We start from the raw sequence: 27,947 nt of genomic DNA, 5'->3' as shown, positions 1-27,947 counted from the left end.
TTACATATCTTTACTCTTCACGAACGTTAATTTCTTTTTCTTTTTTTTTTTTTTTCTGTTAGCTTCTTAGAACCTCAAGGACTATAGTTCTCTGGTAATTGTAATATTGTTTGTTTAGCTTCTGGTAGTGAAGCAGTATTAAAGCACATCACCACCAGACATTTGTTGACCAGACATTTGTAGCAGTTGCTACTTCCTCATATTGAAACTCAGGAAACAATTCAACTTATTTCTGCAAAAAAAAATAATAATAAAGTAACTGCTGAATCTTCTCATACCTTTTTATATCATCATGTCTTTATTTTTTACACCAAATTATGGAGAGTAGTATCAATAAGAGTATAAACAAGCAGTATTGGGGTATCGATCGGTATCGATAAAATCCTAACGATACCCATCCCTAGTGGTAAGTGTTCGTTCAGTATGAAACCCTGCTTCAACATCAGCACTCAGGGATTAAATGTTAGTTTATGTTTGTATTATGCAGGTTATAGGAAAGAGGCTGGGGGCTAAGAGAACGGGGGCAGCATGTACTGTGTGCTGTACTGGTTAGAGTCATTGCCTTGGAATCATAGGACCCTGGTTTTTGAATCTCACCCCTTTCTGTAGTACTGTTGGTTGATAGATACACTGAATTGAAAAGACGAGAAGACTCTCCTGTGTAAATGGTTGAATAACTGTAAAATTATGTATCTAATAAATCACTTTTGACAAAGGCATCAACAAAGTAAAACAAATATTTGATTGACACTTCTCTCCAAGTGTTAAGTTGCATGCAGTTATTTGCCCATGTATACAGCTAACTAATTTTTACTCTGGAGCAATTCAGGATGGGTACCTTGCTAAAGGCTACAACTGGAGGAGATGGGATTTAAACCTTTATCTTTTGATTGCAAGGCCTTGGCTCTAGCTGCCAGTACTGTGGCCTTATTAAATAATGTTTATGGAGTATTGACATTTGAGATTAAATTAATAGCATTTCATATGTTTAAATTTCAGGGTTTTTCATTCCCTTGTAAGTTATTATTTTCCTTAAATATCAGTATATTTGATACGTTGTGCTATAGACTGTACAGTAGGCTAGAGTAACATTCCCTTTTCCTAGTTTTTGTTGGCCATGGTTTCCATGGAAACAGTGTATTTTGTCCTGTGAAATGTGCACAGGTTGTTGTCTAACCTCCTGAATCTTCATGTAATTTAGGCAGTTATACAGGCTGCTGTACAGCTACAGTTGTAATGCAGGGTGTTGGACAAGCTCTGGACTGTTTTCTGGTCCCCACTGGTTGCCATAGCAGCTGATGCTGTTAAATGACTTGCTGCTCTACAGGGAGGAAAGATATGGAAATGCAAGCAATCTGATCAGCCTGAAACAGTCTGAATTTTGTTATCACAGAATATCATTTTTTTTATCCATCTCCCCAAATAGGTACCTAGTGATTAAGGTTAAAAAATAAAAAAAAAAAAAAATAAATAAAAATAATAATAATTCTCGTCCTCGACTTCGGTGCTGTTCCCTCTAAATCAGCTTTGTTGTAAGTCATAAACCCTTATACTGTATTATAGAAATATTTAATATGCAGGAATGCTACTATGGGGGGGCGCGGTGGCACAGTGGCGCAGTGGGTTGGACCACGGTCCTGCTCTCTGGTGGGTCTGGGGTTCGAGTCCCGCTTGGGGTGCCTTGCGACGGACTGGCGTCCCGTCCTGGGTGTGTCCCCTCCCCCTCCGGCCTTACGCCCTGTGTTACCGGGTAGGCTCCGGTTCCCTGCGACCCCGTATGGGACAAGTGGTTCTGAAAATGTGTGTGTGCGCGCTACTATACTAATTTAACACAATGTTAAAATAATGCTAATAAAGAAAAATAATAGTATTCAGTTTTCATTCTGCTATTGTAATGTTGCGTGCTAACCATTGTAAAAAGTAGCGAATTGATTGCAAACGGTCTGTCTGTAAAGGACTCGAGTATAATAAAGTTGACAGCTATCGAAAGTATTGGTCGTCGTAAGTCATGTATGTCATAAGTCAAGGACTACAAGTACGAGCATAACCCCATTAATATGTAGCAGTGAAGGGTACTTTATTTTCCCAGTGTCTCCCCTCAAGCCTTTTCCGTATCATAACTGTGCAGTTATCTAGGAATATACTCACCACTTGGGACACTTAAGGCCGTCGCACTGAGGAATATCACTCAACTTTACGTGCAAGGGCTGATGCATCTACAGTGGTAATTTTTCTTGCTGGAAGATACTGTGTTGAGACTTTCCTGAAACCCTCATCACAAAATCTAAGAACATTCATTGCTTCATCCACTATGTGTTTAGCGGCTTTCCGTGCATTTGATGAGAGCAGGGCTGTTTTTTAGCTTCGCTGACAGCTGATTTTTAAGGTGCTGGGCAATGCTGTGTGCGCACAAGAAATTTGCAAATTGGATACCATCGCTCTTGAGAGTGCATTCTTATCTTCTGCCAGTTTCTTAATTAAATGTACTAATGGATCAGTAAAAGTGAATGATAGGTCCTGTTCAGCATTGAATGTACAAATGCATGTCTTTTGATCACACACTTGATTGGTCATTAATATTTTTTACTGCAGTGGTGGCTGAGGCTCCAGGGAGCACTGGGGTGTGTTGCAAGGCACAAACAGCGCTTTTTTTTTTTTTTTTTCTCTTCTTTTTTCCTGCCTTGTGTCCACACTGTGTTGAAGGAGTGCCTACATGCCATTACTTCCATATACTAACTTTTTGCAAGCTGTACAAAAGAATATGCATGGCCTCTTTCAACTTTTAGCACAACAGGCTAAAAGGGTTTCTGTCGGCATCTTTCTCTTTAACCCAAGCTCACCTGCATCTGTTTTTACTGAATTTTGAAGAAACATTACATCCATCCTGGGTTTAGTGGATGATGTCTACATTTTCCGTCTAGGAAAATTAGCTAACTGTTATATTATTCATCTGGTTATATCCTAACAGAAGACTGTGTGGCCGTGCTGTGAACATATAAGTTGAGTTAGCTACTTAAGAACGTATAAACTTATGGCTACTTAACAATAATTAATAACTACTTACTACTTATATTGCTACTTAATAATAATAACTAATGTTATACTATTCATCTAGTTACATCCTAACACAATCCTGCCTACCCGAGCTAGTTACTTAAGAACATAAACGTATAGCTAGTTAAAGTATACATTTTGGTTAATTGTACAGGTTTTCCCCATTTCCTGTGCACTGTGGCATCAGAAACCACTTCCACTTCAAGACTGAAAACTGGTAGGACAGAAAACTGGTAGCACATAAAAAGCCTTAAGTCACATGGCAGAACAATATGATCAGCAAATGGTGTGAGCAGTTACCTATTGTAATTATCCATTTTCGATATTGCTGTAATGTGAATTGACATTAATAAGTGACCTAAAATCCATAGGCTCCATCACTAACTGTGGAAAATTGAGGGCACTGGAGAAGTAGCCATTTCTCCGATTTCACTAAATTTTCTTTCTTCAATCATTTCTCCAAATCCCACTTCTATTAGTGGCTTCATATCACCAACTTCCCATGTTACGACCCTCAAAGGAAAAAGTTTCAGAACAGTTTCACTTGAGAAATTTTTAGAACTGCAGACAGTTTCACTAGTAAGTATAATTTAACTGAAGTCACACATAGTACCTTGTAGCTAGGTGTCACATTGCTAGTCCGGCCCATTGCCGCCCAGTGTTGTTATTTGTAACTGTGGAAACCACTGCGCTATGGATAGTATTCACTGTCACCTTGTACCTGTGCACAAAAAACATTGCCCTATGGACATACGGGAGATGGCTGGACTTACGGACTGTTAGCCACTGATCTCCCACTCACAAATCCAAAAATTAATTTTTGCAAAATACACATTACAAGTAAACATTGATCTCAAAAATGGCCTCTTTCCACTGTGTTGATGGAAAACTTTAATCATGGATAATATAACATGCTGTTAGTATGTCTGATTAACAGACTTTCTTTTTTTTCTTCATAATGCCATTTACTGATGGTGACCATGTGAACTTTATTTGCTTGCAGGGTTGTTCTGTGCTTCTGCTGATTGGGATCTTCATCCTTGTCATTCAAGCAAAATGGAAAATGATGAATTTCCTGTCTTGCTTGTTAATTCTGCCCACTTTGACAAACCTGAAATGTTTGTTACATGAATCCGTTTGTGCTTCATAACATGTTTTGGAAAGATGCTTTCGGAAACGTTACAAGAAAATGAGTCAAAACAGGCACGTGATGTTTGAAATTTAGACAGTAAATCGCGATGGCACCTGACAGTCAATGCCATCGGTTTGTTCTTTATGTTTGTTTCACTCTTCATCGAGCTGTGAGCTCGGTTGACGTAAACGTCTGTAGTACAGCCCACGCAAGTGCTATTTTGATTCTAGGAGGAAAAAGGGAAGAAGGGAGGGGAGAAACCTCACCCTGATATTTGTGTTTAGGTTGACTATATGGATGAAAATGAAGAGTACTTCCAGCGGCAAGTGTCATATCGCCAATCTCGAAGGAGGTTCCGCCGAATCAACCAGAAAGGGGAGCGGCAGACAATCATTGACACTGTGGAGCCCTACCCAGTAGGGAAGCCACCATTATCCAGAGGATACCATACGGTGAGTCAGATCTAGGGGGTGTAAAAGCCTCTTTTCTCTTCCTTTCTTGTTAAGTAAAGTGGATGACTAAGCGGAATTTAGCAGCGGGGTGTGTAGAGCTGCATTTATTTCTCACTGGTTGATGTTTATGTTGGTGGTTATGTCTTGTCAAACCCCATAGCCTCTGCACTGGGGGGCTCGTGGAGTCTGGAGCTCCGGAAGCTGTACTGGAGTCTGAGCGTCATTCTTAGCATGATCACAAAGAAGCAAGGGCCAATGGGGGGGGGGGGGGGGGGGGGGGGGTCATTGGCTTTTTTTAGAGAAGAGAATGGTGAACTTTCTCATGATCTACAATTGCTGCCTCTAGGCATCTGCTTGTGTGCACACGTTTGAACACATGCATATATGTTTGTTTGCTCAATAAAAATGGTTTTGCTGGGCTTAGGCCTGTGTGTGAAACAGTGGAACAGCAGCGGTACTCTTCCTATGAATGTGGAGAAATAGACGTTAGCTTCTTTTCACAGCACTTATGCTTGTAAAATACTCATGCATGTAATTCACACACTTTTGTGCTATTGCCTCTGAGCTGTTTAATAATTACAGCCTTCACATGTTTCCAGCACATGTACCTGATTAATAAGATATTTTCAAATGCTGCTGGTATCACAGGTCCAGTATATATTGATCAGAACTGATTTATCACCAGATATGTAATTTCCCAAAATCACATTACTGACGGTCTATTATAGACTAACTCTACATCTGTTGTTTAGCACTCTGTGTGTCTGCTGAGGGGAGTGCCCTGTAAAAATGAAGATACTGTAACGGTGCTGAGGGAGGCTGTGCGGATTAATGTAAATATTTAGCATTTGTCCACGGTACAGTTGTTTGTTGAAGGTACTTTCTTTGCTACAGCAAGATTTGTGATTAACCTGCCAAAGCTTTCCCATGTATCTCCTGCTCTCATTCCTCTCCGTTGGCTTCCTGTAGCTGCCCATATCAATTTTTTGCCTACAAGACAGTCTGTACCCCAATACCTTCAGGGCACGATCACTTCCTACAGCCCAGCAAGACTCTTACACTCCCCCACTTTTGGCTACCTGGCCCAGTATCAGAATAGACCCATAATCAAAAGTATGCTGGTTTTCAGTTTTGGATATGTTGTGGTGGAATGCGTTCCCCCTCTTTCCCTCTCTTCCTCTGAACTGCTGAGTCTCTCAACTTTCAAGGATCTCAATAGTCACCTCTTTATGATTCACTTCTCTCGTGATTCTGTAACAGCTACAAAAAATGCATCACTTCATCTCACAATCACCTTTGTACTTCTAGTGAATTCTGTAGGCAACTTCTTGTCCAATGCGTGTCTTCAGAAACCTTGGGTATTGGGCAAACTCTTATTTGATGTCATGTCAGCACCTAAAGGTCTTTGTTTATTGTGAAATGGACCTTTGTTTACGATGAGTTGTACATTGCATTGGAGAAAAGCACTTGCTAAATGAATAAATGTAAGTGTGAGGCCCTGTTGATGGGTTTCCAGTTCTAGTCTTTCTCCTGTAGGCTTGTACTGCCCGTGTCGATGCTCCCCAGATATCCTTTGCAGACATTCGTTATTAAGCAGTAAGCATCCAAAATATGAAACTGTACATTTTCATGGGATATTTTTCCCAGATGTCCCATGCTTCTACTCATTGGGTTCAAAAGATTTATTTATGTACCAGTCCATATGCTGCACAGCACTTATTTTCATGCACTGTGCATATTGCGCAACTGGCAAAAATTCAGGTTATGTGACATAGATGCAGTAATTTCCCCAAACAAATAATGATAGCTGCGCTTATTTGCCTATCACAGACTTGAGTGAAATGTTGCCTGTGTTAATTGTCTTAGCTTCCTTCTTTTTTGTATGGCAACTTTCTGTCCTTGTGTGCCCTGTGACCACAGTCCTTGGGTTTTCATGGTCTGATGAGCATTGCTGCTGTATCTTCTTGCCTGTGTCGTAGCAATGTTTCTTTCAGCATTCAGGTTTACATTATCAGATGTAAGAATTAAATGTTTCATAGAAGAGTAAAGACTAAAAACTGTACAACTTACTGAACGTAAGATACTAATCAAAACTTTGAGTAAATCTGGGTAATGTGCGAAGATGTGCTAAAGGAGTGTATGCTGATACTGTTTGCCCTTATCAAATCACTTGGTACCACATTCAGCTGCAGCTGCAGCTTTTCTGATGATGGCTTTACGGAAGTGCCTCTATTAACGTTTTCAGATCTCCCCCTTTTATTTTTGGCAACAGATGCACTGGCACATACATAATCAGACACTCAAAGGCATATTAGCATCTTGCTGTGACCGGACTCCGGTGCAATTAGAGTTGCTGAAACTTTGTTTTGAGGCCTGTCTGTTCCTTACTTCCTCTTTTACTCTTCTGCTTCCTTTCCTATTTTTGTGAAGGGCACAGACCTTGATCTTTGTAAGGAAATCCTTTTCCTGCCATCCTGTTTAAACGGGGAACTCGAAATTTGAAGTGGGCCAACTTTGCTTCCTCTTTGGAGTTCCGGAGGCCGTGAGGGAATTTCACCACCAGAAAGTTTAAAGCAGCTCTTCTGTGAGATTCAGCCAGTGAGGGAATTTGGGCCTTATTAATAAGTTGGCATCTTGCCCTTATTGATATGCACTGAGGCTGACTAGCCCCCCAACCCTGCTTATTAATTATTGGGTGGGTAAGAATTTGTGCGTGTTCTTCAGCAGCATATGATCAGACTGAATGCAGTACACACGCATACTCCTTATTAGATTGAAGTACATATTTTTTTAACTGCATGGAAGCTGTTTACACTTTTAAACCATCAATTCGATCCCTGTGATCATTTGTAATTATTTTACATCCCCCCCCCCAAAAAAAACAAAGTAACATTCAAAATGAGGCTTGCATTTGCATACTTTTTTTTTTGAAGAACTTGTGTGCTCAGTTTTCACATCTGCTCATTTCTAAAGCTCTTGACCAAGCAATAGGGTGAGATGGCTGTCAGTCAACAGGTAGGAGATAGGTGTGAGTCAGCGTCTGCTCATCCTCCTCAGACAGAAGTGAGAAGGTAGCAGGGATGCAGCTGGCCTCCTATGGCAATGTGCCTTTAGCACTCACTGCCAGCGTGTGGAGGGGTGGCCATCTGCCGTCCTTGTCCTCGGCAGCACATCTCTGGGAGGCTGGCATGTTTGTCATCTCTGTGCTCAAAAGCTTCAAAAGCTGTGAAGAAAAAGCTCTGCTGGACTGAGGTTGGAATGCAAAGTCCCCAACTGAACATATCATTTATTTTCTTTCGCTTCTTAAGGATACAGTCCAGTGGTCACTACTTCAGCTTATTCATATGAAAGAAAGGTATGGATTCTCCAGTTAAAAATCCCTTTTCCCCTGGACCTTGTATCACTTTCCCACTATGAATCAAACAGTGCAGTAAAAGAAGGGTGAGTTGTGGTCTAATGGTGAATCGCATAGGGAGAATTTATTAGTGTTTCACTTACAATCCCAAGCTTCTCTCGAGCAACGCACATCTCAGGGTGCATTACATCAAGAGGAAAGATTTAGATGCAGATACCTGATTCTTGAGTACAGTCGATTTCTCACATTCCACCGTATGATACAGTATATGTAACACGAGCAGCTGCATAAAGGGTTTTTCATTATTAAACAGATTGTTGTTAAAAATTATTAAACATAAATCCCTCCACATTTATCATGCACTTACAAGATCGGGGGAGATGAATCCAAAAGAGGTGAGTTTTGAGAGCTTCCTTAAATGTAGAGAGAGATTCAGCAGTTCTGTGTGAGAGAGGGAGGTTGTTCCACCACATCGGAGCCAGAACCGAGAATTTCTGTGCTTTTGACTTTGGACCTCTTGTGCATGACACTATCAAGTGGGCAGAGGTGAAGGAGTGTAGCAGTCATGCATGTTTGCCAGCATCTGCTTAATCTATTTGCTGTCAATATATTGTAATAATAGAAACGTATCTGTTTGTTCACTGTGTGATCACTGCACAACTCCTTGATACAGCAATAATGAAAAATGTGCTCACTGTGTGTGCTTTTTGAATCTCCTCCCCCTCCACAGCTGTAGTTTCTATTCAGTATTTCAGTGTATTTTGCTGCCTCTTATGATGGTAAGTGGAAGTGTAGGCCATTTTTGCTCTGCAAAAGAAAAAAAATTGAAAATAGACTGGTGAAATAATTAATTTAATAATTAAAATAATTAAGTCTGAAAATGTATGTATCTTGGAATATTCATAAGTTGGATGTTCCTAACACAAGGTACCAGTGTACCGAGATACAGAAAGCGTATGAATGATGTTGAGGAGTCGTGATGGACGTAAAGAAAAGACATTGTTTTTAGTCTCGACTCTTGTGACAGTCTATTTATAGATCGTTTATGTTCTATGTTTATGAACTCATGACATCCAAGGCCCTGTTTTGCCAAGTGCGGAAATTAGGAACGAGGATTCTTTCAGTACCCGACACACATCATTCCACCAGCGAGGCTTTACAGAAGAAGGAAGAAAGATACATTCTTGTGGTCTGCATTCTTTATGAATAAAGGTTACAGGCTGGATGACTAAATGGTTGTAGCTTATTACTAATGAGGCACCGTCTATCAAGATGGTGAAAGGCATAGCACGTGCCCCCATCTGTCAGCCTTCTTTGCCACAAGGAGTGTCTCCTAGATACACTAAATTACTGTTCTGATGATCCAGTCAGCAGCACTGATCTCGGTTCACAAGACATATTAATTTCAAGTTCTTTGGTAGGATGATGTAATTGCATATTCTGATCCCCATGGGGAAATGGGCAATTTAGAAATGCAATGAAGGCCCAGTTTATACATGGTGGCAGGCTGCAGGAATGCTTAATACAAACTTTGCAGTTGAGCACACATAAGGATCACTATGGTTTATTCCATTTAGATTTTCAGACCACAAATAGAACTGTCATTGGTCTTGGAGCCGGTGGACAAGTAGTCAGGGACAAGCTGTAATGATCAAAGCCTGGTATGCAATGTGTGGCCAGTGTGAGCTGAAACCAAACAGGTTTATCCCCTTGTGTTCTGTAATGGCAAAAAAAAAAAAACAGTGCAAATTGCTGTCTGTCTCCATTCTCATTTTGCTTTTCAGGTTGCGCTGACACCGTTAACACAAATAAGGCCCATTCCTTTGATTTGTGAGTTGTCCTCAGGAAACTTTGTAATCAAATCATGTTGGAACGGGCAAACGCAGTGCTGTGTTCTTGGTGGCACCGGTGCCTCACGGCTACTGAGCTGTCAGTTCCGACACAGGTTTGAATCCAGCTCCAAGTCTTGTAGAGCTGAAATGTTCTGTTCGGTTCACGTGTGTTTCTTCTGAGTGCGCTGGTTTCCTCCTGTCCAGGTAATGTTTCAGTTTCATCGGTAGTGGTTAGAGCTAGTGCCTTTGGGGACGTGGGTTTGATTCCTTCCTCTAGCTATAGTACCTTTGAGCAAAGTACTTACCCTAAATTGCTCCAGTAAAAGTTGCCCAACTATATAAATGGGTAAATAATTTACAAAAGTTGCCTTGGAGAAAAGTTTCAGCTAAATGAGTAAGCGTGTGTGGCCTGCAACCCTGCACTGGATTATGGGTGGATGTTTTTGTTTTTTGTTTTTTGTTTCCCCCCCCCCCCACACAGAAAGACAGAGTATATTTTTGTTTTAATTTGTACTATACAATTTGATGGCAGAATTTCTTTTCCATTTAAAAGGAGTGTTGAGTGATTGCCATTTAAATTACAGTAACTGCCAGAGCTGCATTCTCCCACAGTAGAAGTGAATTTGTGTCCTTTGTGTTTCCATGTGAAGTAAGTGGGACGAGTGTTTTGAGTGTCTGCCATCAGTTGGCATGTGTGAAGCGGTCAGGGGTTGTTGGCAAGGGCTCTGTTCAATAAACCCAACGCATCTATTGTTACAGCACCAGTGCTGATAACTGATGGAAATTATACCCCAGGGAGTTATAACCCAGCAGCACAGATGCAGGCTGTGACTTCACCATAGGTCCCCCACCCCATCCGAACAGTGTAGGCGAGAGCCGGATCGCGTCGCGATTACATCACCTGCTCTGGTTGCTGGCTGAGTTTGGACCCTTGATTGCTGGGAAGATGTGCCCAGCTATCATCTTGCACCCCCCCCACACGCACGCACACACACACACACACACACACACATTTAAACCTTGCTGATGCCTCCTGCCGTCACTCAGGAAATGGCTTTCCTGCTTGGTTGCTATGCCAACTGCCTGCACCCCTAGCCCTCCCTTACAGTAAGGATGTTAATGATCTTACTTTCACATGGCTTGTTGTGCAGAGGGATTTTGGGGGGTTACTCGCTCCTCACTGCTCTCCCCTGTTACTACGTTCAGTGGTGCTTGTAGCTGCGCAGCACCGAGCAGCAGCTGAAGATGGAAGTATTGGGTGCTCTATTGGCTTGGCAAACCATCAATCAGCGTCGGGACGAATGGCGGCGGCAACAGAGCCAGGGTGAGCGGAGCATACCGGCAACTAAGGGAGGCGGTCCCTCTTTACGGCAGGCTCTCCCTCCCTCCTCTCGCAAAGGAACAATGCATGTCTGAGTGCCGAAGGCTGCCTCCCAGTACCAGCCTCGTCAGAGACTGTGTGTGCGTGCGTGTGTGTGTGTGTGTGTGTGCGCGTGTGTGTGTCTGTGCGCGCACGCGTGTATCATAGAGGGGGAAGAGAGCATGAGAGAGAACGTGCGCGTGATAGAACGACTGTCAATGAGGTGTCAGCCATTTTAGCCTTTTATTATTCTTTTAATTCTGAAATAATTTTGCATATCTTCGCTACATCATCCTGGTTGTCCAGTGTCATCGGTGCAGGGCTTTAAATGGGTCCCAGTACATACACGGGCTGAGAGGCGTGTGCATCGTGTCAGCGGACAGCGGTATCTGCAGGAAGAGGCTGACATTCACCTCGGCTGTGCGAGGCTCTGAGCAGCGGCTCCCCTTCCTGCTGAAGGCACCGGCTCCAGCCAGACAGCTGCGGAGGAAGGCACGGTGGGGAAGCAAGAGCGAGCAAGCGAGAGGCACACCAGGATGTTAAAATTCTGTACGACATACATTGGTTCATTATGAAACCATTAGCAACCACTGCCAGCCATGGAGTCCTGGTCCAGCAAGATAAGAATCTCGTAAGTATGTGAACGCCACTGAAAGGTGTAATGAGGGGCTGTAAATCTCCCCGCGACGCCTGGGAATCGATCCCTCTGCTCAGGCGTGCAGATTAGCGAGGGACGGCAGATCAGGAGATGTGTGGCGCATGCATGGCTGCCTTGGCAAGTGTTGGCTGTTTCGCTGCTTTTGCAGTGTGTTTGCGGAATGGTTTGTGCTGTGAACCACAGCCGTGTGTGGAAATATCTATCGGAAGGCTGGGTGACTCTCCCTCACATACGGGTGATGCACACCTGCTAGTTGGTGTTCTACTGTCAAGTATAATCAGTTTAGCCACCTGGTTCATTTGTAATTTTGGGCTTCACTAAGATCTTAAGACTGTCATAGCCAATGTCCACAATGGTGAAAAACGGTTTAATTTCATACCTATCCCTGTGTGTGTCTGTGTGTGTGTGTGTGTGTGTGTGTGTGTGTGTATAAATACATATAAATACATATGATCTTGTTAAATATGTACATCTGATGGTGCGCTTATGAACCAGGCACTTCAAAGCCGGAGTGTAAAGTGTTTAGTCACTCATGTGCGTCCTCCGTCTGCCCCAATGGAAATCTCCCAGCTCTGCAATAACACTTCAGCTCTAAACCATTGCATTTCTTGATGATGGTTACACCCACAGCGGAGACCTCACATCACTAGTGCTTGCAATCTCCGCTTCTCACCGACGAATCTGCTAATGTTGAAAGTCTGATTATAATTCATTCATAGGCCTCCGTTTTCTTCCACTTTGGAAAAAATGGAAAATGGAGGCTTTCAGTAGCAACAAAGCTTCTTCTACTACACGGTGACGTTAAGGGCACCCAGATAGCGAAGCGCTTAGACCCAACACCTTCCATTAACAACATACTCAGGACTGAATTTCCATGCATGCAGCATCCTCTGACATTTCACTTTGGATTTTTCATTTTATTTGCCCAACAGTCTTTGGCGGTAACTGCAGAACTGTAAAGTGGAGTCAGTCTTTTGCAAAGCCTTTGCAAATGTCAATTTCTTTAACAGGGTTGCTGTTAATCCTTTGGTCCCTCAATGCCGAAATCCCTGAAGGGGCCAAAGTGCTCTCAGTATTGTCAAGTAGCCACACCATCAACAGCCTCTCCTGAGCACTGTCCAGTCAAGCATCTTATTCCCTTGGTTCCAGGTGACAATTACATTTTTTATGTAACTTCTCACCAAAGGAATGGTTGGCCCCCCCCTTTTTTTTTTTTTTAAAAAAAAAAAAAACATCTTTTCTGCACCACTGGAATACTTACTTTTTGCTTGCCAGCCTTTTAAAAGTTATAATAGAAAAGATTAATTTGACTGGAATCACAAAACATTGTGTAAATGAAACGATATTTGTTTTATGTATTAAAACCCAATTGCTGATAGATGCACTGAGTCAATAAGAAATATGGTTCTTTGGCCTTGTGGCATAGAGGCCACCTGATGTTATTGCACAGCGGATAGAGTGATCGTTATTACAATTTACAGTCAAACATCAGGACTCCAAAATAATACAGTAAGGTTCATGGGACAACTGTCATAAATATACCAGACAAACACCCATTCCTTCGTATATACACCATGGCAATACTCACACACGCAAAGTGCAATTCCAAAAGTGTTTGGACTGCGGGAGGAAGGAAGACACAGAGGGAGCATGCAAACTCCACTTAGAGTTGGTGTGGTGGTAAAACTGTAGTAACAAAAATATCTTACTTAAATATGCAGGTTTGGTGCGATCTTCCAGCGTGGTAACACGGTCATTAGTAAGTTTGCTCTTGTGTGGTTGGTTAAGTGGCTAAATAAAACCCAGTTGTTTAAAATAGATCTACTAACAATAATAATAATAATAAATATTATACCTTCAGCCTTTAATTTGCATGCATTTTTCATGGTTTGTTTTCAAAGTTGCATTACATCATGAGGATATTAGCATACATGCTAATTAGCTGTGGCGCTCCTGTCTCACAAGCTGTCAGCTGACCTGATTGGGAATTGAACGTTTGTAAGAGCAGGCATACGAAAATGTCAGAAAGCTACGGAGATGGAACGGTGATGAACAGAGCAAGACTAGAAATAACAGTTGACATTTTCTTTCTGATCCCTTTCAAGCCCCCTTTTTTCTACAAATCCCGTTTCCCATTTTTGACAGGTTAGCCTCACGGCTACATATTGGTGTTTTTTCGTTTTGCTGTCGAGTTACTTTCTGCTGGAGGTATTATGCAAAGCTGTCAGTGATCATGTGTGTTGTGTTTCAGTGTTGGGCAACAAGTAGTATCAACCCTATTTGAATTAGCCAGGTTTGAGTCCCACCTTCTGACCAAGAGACTTAACCCTTAATTGATACAGTAAAAGTTGCTCGGCTGTATAAATGGGTAAATCGTTGTAAGTAGCTTTAGTACTGTAAATCACCTTGGAGAAAAGTATCAGATGAATAAATGGAAATGTGATGTTGGTATAATAAAAAGCTAACACCTTTTCACAGCAGATCTTATTCTGAATTATTAGCATTCTGTTCTGAATTTGTTTTTTTTAATTTCTTTGTGCTTTATCTTGGTTTCTCCTCACACTCATTTGCTCTAAATTAGTTCAGTATGGATCTTATATTGTATTTTCGTATATCAAAATATCTTTCTCAAATATACATGGATTGGGGAATGACTTCACTGGAGTCACAGTGGGGTAGCAGCATTTTCTGTATGCAGCGACAGACACATGGTTTGGATAAAATACCTTTTTTAATTTAAAAAAGAAAAAAAAAAAAAATCATGTTGCATAGCGCTGCAAATGAAGTAATTACAAGTGTGAAAATTATTCTCAGAACCCTCTGCCCCGCCCTCCCCACACCTAGTTGTGTAAATGAGATCCTCTTCACGTCGAACATGGTGTCTACTTCAGAGGGAGCTTTTTATGCAAATGACCCAGAATATATTCACGTGAAAATGGATTCAATCATTCTTCCAAAAGCAACGGCCTCTGCAGTACCTGAGTGCTTCCTGGGCATTTCCGGAACGCCGCAGTCACGCGGCGCCGTCTGTGGCAATTAGTGTGCGATCACATTTCCCTGTCCTTTGAACCCTGAAATGAATGTGTACCGAATTGAATTTTGAAAATGGCCAGTAACAGCCTTGTACGGCAGCTATTGCTGTCATTACCTTTTAGACGGATATGTACATTGTGAATGAGAGCAGCACTGGGATAATGCATTTTAAGGACTCCTGTTTTTCTCGCTGCTATTTCATTAAACACAGTATAATTAATCAGTTTGTGCAAGAGATCTAAAACGCAGTGTGTGGCGTGGTCTATTTTTCTCCCCGGTGCCGTGATGGGACAAGGTGCACTTAGCGAATGGTGGGGGCGGGGGTACTTGACGTAACCGACGTCCCATCTCGCCCTTCACAGCTTCCCGCCGACTTCTCCAAGCACCACCTCCCCGATGGCCTTCACCCACAACTGAGCCAGGTGTCCACCAGCCACTCAGGATGTAGCATCACCAGTGACTCTGGAAGCAGCAGCCTGTCTGACATTTACCAGGTAAGCAGCATATATATACCATATTGTATTCATCCAGCAAGGTCATCAACAACCATAACTATATTATGTTTACAGTATCCAGGTTCTTTTTTTACTCCTCCTGTACCACCCGTGATCAAGGCACTTTATCCCTGTATTGCTCCAGCAAAACGTACCCAGCTGTGTAAATGGCAGTTCATGCACACTTAAGACCGCATGTCATTTTGGACAACATCAGTGGATACTGATTAATGACTCGTGCATTGTTTACTGTACATGGATAACAAGTTTAATGACACACACTAACTGCAAAGTGTTCCTAAGACGACTCAAAAGTCGTGTGTCTGCATCGAAATCTCTCTGTTGGCATAACACACATTTTGCAATTTTAGCAGAGATGTACGTTACTTTGGAAAGAATAAATATAAATGTGAACCCATGTTTTGGCCAAAAAACTCAAATGTTCTGCTGATTTAAAGGCACCATGCTGCGCTTTCATAGATTGATAGCCTTTTTGGGGATACTGTCACTGAGTAGTAATAGTAGTAGTTTGGAAAATAACTTGCAGCTTAATTGGCTGTAGTCCTTTCATACATTTTATGTGATCATTTAGAAATGAGGCCTACAGCTTCAGTTGTTCTTCTTATGTTCTGGACATTTGTTATAATTCCTGGGCACAAAATAAAGGTGATCAGACAAGATGGCACGAAAATCCATTTTGCCTTTCTAAACCAGTAAAAGGGAATCTTTCCGTGGTGAAAATGTTGGTTACTGTAGTCCTACATTACATGCAGTCTCAATTGCAGAATCACATGCCACCCCTAATCGTTTTTTTTTTTTTTGAAGAGTAAAAATACATTTTAAAAAAAGATAGATTATAGATAGATTAGGCATAAGAGATTGTATATGTATATTATAGATAGATTAGGTAAAATAGATGAGACAGCTCCCCAGCAGAGTTCACTAGAGAGCTATGCCAACCCCCTTATTCACTTCATTGACAGAAAGTGTAAAAGGGGGGGAAAAAAAAAGTATAAATGTATAATTTTTACATATGAAACTGTATAATGTGTACACTGGCTCCGCAATTTGTCAACATGGAAGCGTGTTCTTAACTTGATTTGTTTGTAACTCCGTCACTTTTACCACTATCACAATCAATAAAAGCTATAAATAAATACAAATACATATATTGGACCGCTTCTTAATGGGTTATGTTAAGTAAAATCCGCAGGCAGGGCTAGAAATTAAAACTCTACCATTGCTATCCATCCACTATCAATGATTGCTTGTCCAGTTCAGGCTCGCTGTGTTTTGCAATATATTGGGAAAAAGTTTGAGACAGGATACACTGTGAATCTTAAGATGCTACATTCCAGTGTTACACTTTTATTATTTTTCATTAACTTAAAACAACATTATAACTACTTTTAAAATTACTGAAAATGAAAAAAATCTGTAATTTGCATAAGCTTTTATTCAATGCCAGTAACCAGTACATCATATAAGCATGTCCATTGTTCATCAGCTTTGGCCTGCTTTTAACTACTTCCACACATTTACACTAATAGTGTAACAGATTTTTTTTTTTTTTTTTTTTTCCTATGGATACGGTAATGTAGAAGTCTTGGATATATCTATAGCAAATACAAAATAGTTTTTTTTTTTTTGTTTTTTTTTTTTGTTTTTTTTTAAAAAAAAAAAAACATTGACAACTGAAGCTAACATTAGCTATGGTAAAATTAAATGAATTTAAAATGACCAGAAACAAGGGAAATTCCCTCCATGGGCATGAGCTGTAAGCACTGGAAATATTTTTTTTCTCTCTTAGTGCATTTGTCTTCCTGCAACTTTTTTTTTTTTTTTTTTAGTTTTTGTTTAATGCTAAATAATCATGGTGCTTAATCTCTCAGCAAGTGCTTTATATAGCTGCAACCTCATCTTCTGTGTTTCATTCATCTCTTTCTGTTTAGTAATTCTTTTTCTCAGTAGCTATGTCGTCTTTCTGCGTTAAATCACTGCACACAATTGTCTTTGAATGTCCACATTTATTGTATGATTTCCAGATAGGATGAGAATGTGTGGCTTCCCACCTCACACAGACTGGCGAGCGCCATTTCCCATGGCCTTCCCAAGAGTGAATTTCCTTTGCTGTGCGCTTCTAGCCGGTCGGCTCATGCGAATGCTCCACGGCTCCGCCCCAAGCGGGTGATTGACTGCATCCTTGCCACATCTGCTGACGATGAAAATACAAAGGACCTTTCTGTCTCTAAATAAATCCTGATATTTGTTTCTTTAGATGGATTAAAGCATAAACTACAAGTAGGTGGATTAGAAAGGAAATAATGCTTCTCAGGCCTGGAAAGTCGATGCAGTATTATTGATAGAGGAGATGCTGGTTTCACTGTTAAGCCTAGATGTTGTGATGATATTTGGTGTTTTTAATTAAGTGAAATGATACTGCTTGTTTGGTGCCCCAGGATTTCATTTATCTGGAGGAGAGGGGTCTGGTCATGTGATTCCAAATATATCATTTAGAAATCATTTTGACCTGACAGTGGTCCTGTAATTATGTCACTGCAATAGCTTGTTATGTCAGTAAGTTTTTGACAGTTTTTAATACTAATAACACTGTGTTGTGTATTTAGAGTTTTATACGTATAGTTTGAAATATTAAAAATTTAATGATGTAACAAACTTTCATATTCCCTATTAACCTACCACTATGGAAAACATTAGACAATCTCAATGAGAGGGTGGTGGCTGGCTCAAGAATACTGGGATTCCTTCCAATTTTGTCATCCCCCCCCCCCCCCCCCAAAAAAAAAAAAAAGGAAATTATTCTTGTATGCTTGAAAATCACTTAAAAAATGTTTAAATTTACGATTTGGCTTTTGTTTAGTTGATTAACCAACTGTTTTCCTTTTTCAATATTTTAAATTCTATAAAATATGTTTGGACTGCAGTCATACCAGTATCCTGTCATCCGATGTCTGGTCATGCACAGATAAACTGAGTGAATAAAGGATGAAGTCTGTGTGTGCGCAAAGGAATTTAGGCAGTATCACTTTTTGTAGTCTTTAGTAGGTAGTAGAATCAGAATGAGGTTTTTAGTAATGGGACTATAATAATTGTGTCCCTTTTTCTCCTCATTTTCTGTAATATGCACAACTTTTTTTCATTAATTTGCATTTACGTTTATTCATTTAGCAGGTGCTTTTCTCCAAGGCGACATACATCTCGGGGTGTGGTGGCGCAGTGGGTTTGGCCGGTTCCTGCTCTCTGGTGGGTCTGGGGTTCAAGTCCTGCTTAGGATGCCTTGTGACAGATTGGCGCCCCGTCCTGGGTGTGTCCCCCTCCAGCCTTTTGCCCTGTGTTGCCTGATTAGGCTCCGGTTTGCCACGACCCCACTTGGGACAAGCGGTTTCAGTCAATGTGTGATGTGTGTGACATACATCTCAGTGAAATTCACTGTTTAAAAATTCCCAAAGCCCTACCCATGCTTGGTAGCTGTGTACAAGATCTAGTACTGGAACCTCCTGTTTAATTCAGTTTATGTTAATATAATGCTCTTCTCACTAGACTGACAGAGTGCTGATCAGCGTTCTAGTAAATAGTCCAAAATCACAGTTATGATAGATATAGCAATGTACTAAGCCAGGAAAACAAACAAAAAAACTCCCAATCTACAAAGATAAGGAGGGGAAGAAACTCTTGGAGTCCAAGTACCAGTTGTGGAGTACTCCTCTTGGGTATTCTACTGTAGTGACAGGGGACCTCTGTGGATTTGTATAATACAAAAAGACCAGTGTGTCAGTTGTGGCACAGCTGTAGTCTATGAATTTTAAAATTTGTTTTCCAGGCACAAGGTTACTGGTCGCATCAGCCAGGTTATGCATTCATTAGTTTTTCACGGCAGTGTTCATCAAGAATGCTGCATCTGCGGTGGCTCTCGAAGGATACCACAAAGATAGAAAAAGGGGGAAAGCAACTGCCAAAGTATAATAAATACAGAGTAATTTTACTGGTAACTAACAAAAAAAGAGTGCAGAATGAATAGATGAACAATTATTCTACAGCAGCTACACAAAAGAGAAAAGGATGTCTTAAGCCTGGATTTAAAGGCTAAGACAGAATGGTCATTCCTGCTACTACCAGTCTGACAGAGCCCTGAAACATTTATGATTTGTGCAGCAGTTACTTAAAAAGAAAGGACATGTATTTCTGTGAGCCTGGCTGCATCGGTTAAAAATTAAACATGGCAGACGGGCGGAGCTAGGGACATGTCTGGGACAAGGTTCTGTAGTCAGCAAGCTGCAGTATAGCCTCCAGTTCTGCATTCTAGAGCATTTTGTCATTGTTTTAGACAGCATTCACAGGTAAGAGGAACTTTCGCTAAGCCTTTTATAAGCTTGTTCTTATGTAGTTGAAGCTGGTGTGTTGTATTGAAATTTATTGGTTAATTTTTTTGTCACGCAGCCTTGCGAGGCATATCTGACATCTAGTTTCGGTTAAATGCAATAAAACTGTAGACTGCAGAAATAGGAATAAATATAACACCGAAGAACGGTGTATTTACTAGAATGATTATATACATTATAAATGTGAATATCGGGTGTGTTGTGGGTCAGCAGGTGTCATACTAATTATAGCTGCACCCTTGCACTCAAAGGACCCAGGTTCAAATCCCACCTCCTGTTGTAGTAACCTTGATAAAGGAAGGTAATTATCAAGTTCAGTTCAAGTTTTTTATTGTCATTCCTCCATACAGCTTGTATACAGTGGAAAGAAATGTTGTTTCTCCGCAAACCATGGTGCAACACAGAACATAGCAGAAGACAGTAAATAAATACTCAGGACAGGACGTGGATGCGGGTATGGTTACGAGCTGTAAGCAGTTGTGGTGTAGTGTAGTGCTGGGTTAGCTGTACATGTATTATGTTGAATTGGTGCAGTAAAATTTACCCTGGCGTATGAATGAGTTGCTTTGGCGAAAAATCTCAGCGAAATAAATGTATATGTTTTATTCTGTACGGATTCTCATGGGTGTTTCCTGTAGTCAGACGCTTTTGCCCGAACACCTGTATCAGCAGTGCTGGCTGCTTAGGTTACATTCCTACATAAGTAGGTTAACTCAAGGTAAACCCATAGACGCTGTGTACCTCTCCTCAGTCCGCTGTCAGCATCAGGGGGGGCAGTAAAGTGGCCCTTTTAGAGGGACCAGAGGGCCGAGACAGTATGCAGTATAGTAACTTGGCGCTGCTTCTTCCTCTGACCTGCTTTCTGCTTACTGGGATAATAAATGTTTCTGGATCTCTGTACATGCAATTTCTTTCTGGTTTTATAATTCTTTTTTTATTGTGTAACAGTTCTGCTTTTCCGCTCTGCTCAGGTCTAAGACATTAAATCTGCTCATGATATTTGGTCTTAAATTTTCCAGCGCCTTACTATACTCTTCGATCTGCTTGCTTTTTCATCTGTCTTTAATAGTCTGTGAAGAGAGATCATTCATGTATTTATTTGCAGCTATATATTTAAAGTTGTTAATCCAGTGACTTTCCTGCCCTGCAGGCCACCGAAAGCGAACCCGGAGACATGGATCTGAGCGGCCTGCCAGAAACAGCTGTCGATTCAGAAGAGGACGATGATGAGGAAGACATCGAGAGAGCCTCGGACCCGCTGATGAGCCGGGACATTGTGCGGGACTGCCTGGAGAAGGACCCCATGGACAGGACAGACGATGACATTGGTGCGTCAATATGACAGGAACTAAAGTGCTATCAGGGACTGTGTAGTCATGGTGGACACCAGGAAACACAATGCTGGTGGTCCTTTACTGATGATGGGTTTCTCTTCTGATGACCACAAATCCTTGCTTGACATTATGACTGAATGCTGGGGCTCAAAAATATTGTCAAACAGTTTATGGGATGGCCGTTATAAGTCTGGTTTTTTTTTTAAGTTACATATGTCGTTTAAGTTGAGGAATTCCTGTATTGAAGTGCAGGAAAGAAATCAATTTAAAAAAAAAAAAAAAAAAATCAGTGCAAATAACATGTGCTTATGCTATTGAGATTATTTGGTAAATTATTTGAAATTAGTGCTTCTGTAGACCTGTTGATTAATTGCAACATTTTGTTGCATGTTTTCCCTTGTAGTGTTTCACCTGCTTTTATGGCTCACATGATCTGACTAGGGGGCACGGTGGCTCAGTGGACTTGGCTGGGTCCTGTTTTTTGGTGGGTGTGGGGTTCAACTCCCACTTGGGTTGCCTTGTGATGGACTGGCCTCACGCCCTGTGTTGCCGGGTTAGACTCCGGCTCGTCGCAATCCCGCTTGGGACAAGTGGCTTCAACCAATGTGTGTGTGATGATCTGACTACATTAATTTGAGTTGTTTCTGCGCAGTGTCGTGTCTGACTTTATTGATCTGTGTTCATTGGTTTTTTCATCCTAACTTGTAGTTTAAAACCTTGTGATGTATTTTGTCTTGTACAAATTGTGTTTCATATCTCTTTCTGCAGGACTATCTTATTGCTTTGATACCCCCCAGCACACAAGATGATAATACAAGATGGGATGTACAGATGTGGACATAGTGTTCCATCTTTGTCAGAGTTTAGAAGCTCCTTAAATGCTCTTTAGTTTACCTATCTCGTAGTTCTGGGTGCCATGGTTTTTTTCTTGGATACAAGTGATGATATATACTGAAATTGAAAAATTATTGGAGTATATGGTCTGCATTTTTCACCCTTTTTCCTGATGGTTCATGGTGAGAGAAAACATAGTGTGCCCTGGAAAGGAAGCCCTTCAGCATCACCGTATGTGTTAAGAGAACTTCAGCAAAGCAGGTTTCAGACTGTGACACTGAACATTATTCACACTTTGTGCTTTGGCAGTGTTGTCCTTAGATGATATGCACTGCAAACACCACATGACCCCGAGTGGCACTGCTGCAGTTGTGGCTGCTAGGCTGTAAGGTGAATGGGGTGTACGGTCTTGTGGGTGTCTTCATGGGTCATTGTTGTGCTTGAGTAAATCAGAACCTAGTCCAACACATGGTATGAGTATTGCTTTCTGTCCCAACTGTCTCCTTAAGGGATACAGTTGACAGGTGTTAAACGTATAAAGGTTTAAGTCCAAAGGAGAGAACTTTATAAAGCAATAGCCAGATTTTTAATGATCAAACACTTATTCCTTCTAGGGACCTTTCACTTGATCATTATTTACTGGGCTTTAAGTAAATTCTTCTGTGATGCACGATAAGAATAATTTTTTTCTGTATAATTTGGTCCAGTTCTGATGGAATCCCGTAGCAGGAATGGTGTTGTGGTCGCTGGTGCCGAAAGGAAGGAGAGCACAGTGAGGATGAGGTGGCCAGCATTTCTTCCTCATCCCTCCTCGAGCCCCAGTGCTGAATTTTTTAACACCAGCCTTGTGCTGCTCCTCCCTCCAGAACAACTGTTGGAATTTATGCATCAGCTACCAGCCTTTGCCAACATGACCATGTCTGTCAGGCGTGAGTTGTGTGCTGTCATGGTGTTCGCCGTGGTGGAGCGTGCCGGGACCGTAGTCCTCAACGACGGGGAAGAGGTCAGTCCAGTTAATTCACCAGATTACAGCTTAATGAAGCGATACCGATAGTAGAATAGTCCAGATAGAATAAAAGTCCATGTCCTTAACTGCTATGCTACAAAATTACATGATGCCAGTATTTTGCCCGTTCTTGTACCTGAAAACATGGTCCTGCACATGTTCCAGCTGGACTCCTGGTCCGTGATTTTGAATGGGTCTGTTGAGGTGACCCACCCCGATGGACGAACTGAGATCCTTTGCATGGGCAACAGCTTTGGGGTCTCTCCAACCATGGAGAAGGAGTTCATGAAAGGCGTGATGAAGACCAAGGTGGACGACTGCCAGGTGGGGTTGTTGTGCAGACAGACAATTTGAGAGGGGATTCCCCTGCAGGCAATAATTTTAAAAGCTAAAATATCTCACCTTGCCTGGTTTTCTTTTGCCTTTAGTTTTAAAATGCGTTTCAGGCTGTGGGTATTGGACTCATACTGATCACTAAATCAGGCTTTTCTTTTTTCTTTAGTTTGTGTGCATAGCCCAGCAGGATTATTGCTGCATCCTGAACCAAGTGGAGAAGAACATGCAGAAGGTAGAAGAGGAGGGGGAGATAGTGATGGTGAAGGAACACAGAGAGCTGGATCGCACTGGTACCAGGAAGGGCCATATAGTAATCAAGGTTTGCCACATCTCTTGAAGTGTACTTGAAACCGTGGCTTTTCTCCGAAAGTAATGCAGTTAAACCTTTCAGACTTCTAGATCATTAAACCAGCATTTCCCAGAATTTGAGACCTGGTGTCCTGACACTATTGTTTGTTAGCATGTTTGTTCTAGTGGTGAATAATGGTATTGCCTGCATGTTGTCGTTGAGTCTAATCGGTCTGTAACATCGTGCTCTTAGGGGACCACAGACCGTCTAACCATGCACCTTGTGGAGGAGCACTCTGTGGTGGATCCCACATACATCGAGGACTTCCTGCTAACCTACAGGACCTTCCTTTCCAGTCCCATGATTGTGGGAAGGAAGCTTCTGGAGTGGTTCAATGATCCTAGCTTAAGGGACAAGGTACCTTAACACCTCGATATTGTCCTGCCTACATAAGCACAGTGGACAGTTTTGCAGTTATTTTTAATTTATAAATTATTCCAATCTGTAGTGCATTTGCTGGAAAATGTTTTTTGCTGAATATTATGCTAATACGTTTGAAATGAGGCAGTGTGTGGGTTGGTTTGCTTTCAGTATTCTGTCCTATTTGTCCCTTAGAAATATTGCCCCGGTTGCTCACGTGCCTTCACACTTTTCACTGGTGCTGTACATCAGTCTTAATCATTGAGTAAAAGAAAACAAAAATGTATGTAAAATGTGCATACAGTACAATAGCAACAAAGCTATTTTATTTGAAAGCAATGTCAAGTGCGTACAATATTTTGGATAAAAAAATGTAGAAATGTACCTGGGAACCTGAAATTAAACCATTATGTTGTGTTTGTTTCCATATGTAACCACCCCACCCCACCCAAGGTGACACGGGTCGTTTTGCTGTGGGTAAACAATCATTTCAATGACTTTGAAGGAGAGCCTGCAATGACACGCTTTCTGGAGGAGTTTGAGAACAATCTGGAAAGAGAGGTTTGTCATGTACTGTGTTAGTAAATCACCGCATGCGGCTGAGCACTATTGTGTCTGCGCTTTCTTTCTCCTTTTCAAAGCCGGGGGGAAGAAACAATCTGCTTTTTCGTCAAGTGTCTGCTCCCTTGTTTTGGACAGAAAATGTGTGGGCATTTGAGACTGCTAAACATCGCTTGCGCTGCTAAAGCCAAACTGAGACTTGTGACCTTAACAAAGCCCTCGAGGGACACCCCCCTGCCCTTCACGCTACTCGGAGGTTCGGAGCAGGGCTTCCGGATCTTCATCGATAGCGTGGAGGCAGACAGCAAGGCTGCTGAGGCTGGCCTCAAGCGTGGAGACCAGGTGAGGAGAAGCAGAGCCGTTAGGTATGCTGCCATTTCATTGGTTGGATCCTTTTCACCTAGTCAGACTTATCGTGGGATTGCACAATTTTAGAACAGAAAATCACAAAGCCATTTAAAAAAACTGAATAATAATTGCAGGTTATGTAATGAAGGGACTTTTTCTGCATGTTAAGTAATTTCCTTTCTATTATCTTGTACATTTATTTATTTTTATTTTTATAGACCGCTCTTCTCACGCAGTGACACAGAGCACTTTAACACAGGCATAAAGCAAGAAAAATGGATACAAACAAAGAAGACAGTCAACTAATGGCTACCATAGTGAAGAACTTATTATAGAGCTATAAGTATACCTACTGGCCACCGGGGAAAGGAACAAAAACTCCCAACTGAAGGTTGAGGGAGAAAAAATCCTCTGGGGGTCCACTGGCCATTGGTTGCCCACCCCTCCTGTGCATTCTAGAAAGTAACAATTTGTAAGCCGGTGTGTAACAAATAATAATGATAATGTCAAAATAACATTTCATTTATAATTATAATTTCATTTCATAACGAAATACAATTTCCCCCAACAATATTTTTAACAGTGACACATTTTCGTTAGAATTAGTGTAATGGCTGTCTTTTGGAGTCTGACATAATATATTTTAACCCGCACCCCATACAGAAAATGCCACAACACACACACACACACATTTTCAGAACCGCTTGTCCCATATGGGGTCACGGGGGAACCGGAGCCTACCCGGCAACACAGGGCGTAAGGCCGGAGGGGGAGGGGACACACCCAGGACGGGACGCCAGTCCGTCGCAAGGCACCCCAAGCGGGACTTGAACCCCAGACCCACCAGAGAGCAGGACTGTGGTCCAACCCACTGCGCCACCGCGCCCCACTCATGCCACAACATATAATTCAAAAACATGTCCCTGCTGCAAGTCTCATAGGAAATTTTACGCTGTTTCTGACAGTCCCGTCTGTCCAAATTGCACTGTCATTATCGGAGGGCTGTCGCTGTGGAAGAGCTGTATTGTAAGAAGCACTGTTCCAGGCACACTGTTCCCAGCATGGCTACATTGAAGGCCGTGCCGTCGAATTCTGGACCATCAAAGGCCATGGTCTCTTCCTCGAGGAGAACAAACTCTTAAAGCTTTCTTCCAGGTTCTCCTTTAGCTCCCTTGAAAGACATTTTTATCATGCTTTGATTTTGTTTTCCCCTTGCTTACAGATACTGGAGGTTAATGGGCAAAATTTTGAGAACGTTCCTCTGTCCAAAGCCACTGAGATCCTCAAGAACAACACTCATTTGTCCATCACTGTGAAAACAAACCTGTTAGGTAAGAAGGAATCAGAACAAATAAATTCTTGGATTTCAATGAATAAAGCAAGTACTAGCCAGGTCCTGTGGGGCAATTGCAGAATTCAAGATTAGCTCTGTTTATTCTGTCACAGCATTGCCTAATTTGGCAGATGGCAAAGACAGGGTCAAGAATTGAATATTTGGGAAGCTTTCAGCAGTTGTTTCATTGTTCATTTCTGCTTGTTATATAACTTGAGTTTCGTTATTTTTCAGGACTGAAAACCTTTCATGTGTTTCTCGATAATAATGTCTGATCAGTGATAACAAAGTAGGATATCCCTAAATTCACTGCTGTTTCATAACTGTGTTTCCTGCACAGTGTTCAAAGAGTTACTGGCCACACCCCCTGAGGAGAAGAGCAATGCTCCTCACCTTCCTAAAATTGGGGACATCAAGAAGGGCAGCCGCTACTCCATTCCCGACCTGGCTATGGATGTAGAGCAGGTTATGGGTCTGGAGAAGGGCAACAAGAAGGGCAAGGCAAACACTGTGGGCAGCCGAAACAAGCTGAAGAAGATACTTGACAAAACACGCATCAGCATTCTACCCCAAAAGCCGTACAAGTAAGTGCATTCATGAATTAACATTATCATGGGATTCACTATATTTTTTTCATTAACTTCACACATATCACATTAAGATATTAATGTAGAATAGTATAAATACAGTTTTTTTTTTTTAATATTTTTGTGTGATTATTTTCACTTTTGTTTCTAAATGTGTCTCATGCTTTTTCTTTTCACCACCACCAAAACACTAATTTTTGCTTGCTAGCAATTTTAAATAAAAAATAACAAAGGGAATCACAAATGAAAAATTTTATAATCTGTAGGATTCTCAAACACTAAGATGCAAATAACAGATATGGATGGCTGGAGAGGGCACAACCAGCTAGCATTGTCATACAGCAAATGAAGCAATTGTCATTAGATGTTATGACCAAACTTTGGGACTTACCAATAATATAATAGGACTACTGAGATGGCTGGGTAATCGTAAGTCGCATGTACCGTAACTTGAGGACTACCTATACCTCATTTTGATAATGCTGTATACTCTATAGCGAGACATGTCACGGCTGTGTGGTGCAGAAGACATTGCTTGTGCAGTTCTAATCCATGTCTCTCCAACTGTCCAGCGATGTTGCTTTAGGCCTGTCTCAGGACGACAGCATTGTGGGTATGAAGCAGTCAAAACAGATCCCACCGGCCCTCCCTGTTAGTGGGAACCTCTCCTCCAGCAACCCAGACCTGCTGCAATCCCACCACCGCATCCTGGACTTCGGCAGTTCGCCTGGTGAGAAATCTCTCAGCCTCCTAACAAAGCTTCAGCCCTCCACACCCAGAATCTACACTGACACACATTTGCACAAACTGTTATGTGGTATGTCTGTTATGCATGTTTAGAGGAAAAAAATGTTAATGAAATACTACACGCAAACTGGTGGTTATGGGTGTTAGATTTATTTAAAGATTTATATCTGTCTTCCAGCCCCAGCTGTGTGTAGTAAGTATTTAATTGTTTTTTTCTTGGGTTTTCCTCGGGTATAGGGGCTTGGGTATAGCCATCATGTATTGCTCAGCTAAACCGCATTGATGGGGCTTTGTGTACTTTCTGTTAGGGGTGTAATGGAAACTATCTGTTACAGTTTCTGTGGGTTAAGTCCATACAATTATCAGTCTGTCTGGGAAGGCA

At 41.6% G+C, this 27,947-nt stretch overlaps 1 protein-coding gene across 10 annotated transcripts in view; it reads left to right on the top strand.

The window, feature by feature from the left end:
• The window catches only part of LOC108930833 (rap guanine nucleotide exchange factor 2-like), an 81,121-nt gene that overhangs the window by 40,335 nt on the left and 12,839 nt on the right, over positions 1 to 27,947 (top strand). For 6 of the 10 annotated variants that reach the window (XM_018746280.2, XM_018746283.2, XM_018746282.2 and 3 more), the window contains 13 exons: positions 4,471 to 4,638; positions 15,239 to 15,370; positions 20,921 to 21,098; positions 22,805 to 22,941; positions 23,110 to 23,268; positions 23,447 to 23,599; positions 23,822 to 23,986; positions 24,443 to 24,550; positions 24,689 to 24,892; positions 26,121 to 26,229; positions 26,572 to 26,815; positions 27,391 to 27,548; positions 27,744 to 27,758. In XM_018746280.2, the coding sequence (XP_018601796.2) occupies positions 4,471 to 4,638; positions 15,239 to 15,370; positions 20,921 to 21,098; positions 22,805 to 22,941; positions 23,110 to 23,268; positions 23,447 to 23,599; positions 23,822 to 23,986; positions 24,443 to 24,550; positions 24,689 to 24,892; positions 26,121 to 26,229; positions 26,572 to 26,815; positions 27,391 to 27,548; positions 27,744 to 27,758 (1,930 nt within the window). Of the gene's footprint in view, positions 1 to 4,470; positions 4,639 to 11,377; positions 11,817 to 15,238; positions 15,371 to 20,920; positions 21,099 to 22,804; positions 22,942 to 23,109; positions 23,269 to 23,446; positions 23,600 to 23,821; positions 23,987 to 24,442; positions 24,551 to 24,688; positions 24,893 to 26,120; positions 26,230 to 26,571; positions 26,816 to 27,390; positions 27,549 to 27,743; positions 27,759 to 27,947 lie in introns of those variants that run through there. The other 4 variants (XM_018746281.2, XM_018746279.2, XM_018746285.2 and 1 more) reach the window with 3 other exon arrangements.

The sequence above is a fragment of the Scleropages formosus genome, chromosome 5 (assembly GCF_900964775.1).
Source record: "Scleropages formosus chromosome 5, fSclFor1.1, whole genome shotgun sequence".
Taxonomy (NCBI): domain Eukaryota; kingdom Metazoa; phylum Chordata; class Actinopteri; order Osteoglossiformes; family Osteoglossidae; genus Scleropages; species Scleropages formosus.
This window is presented reverse-complemented; position numbering and strand designations above follow the sequence as displayed.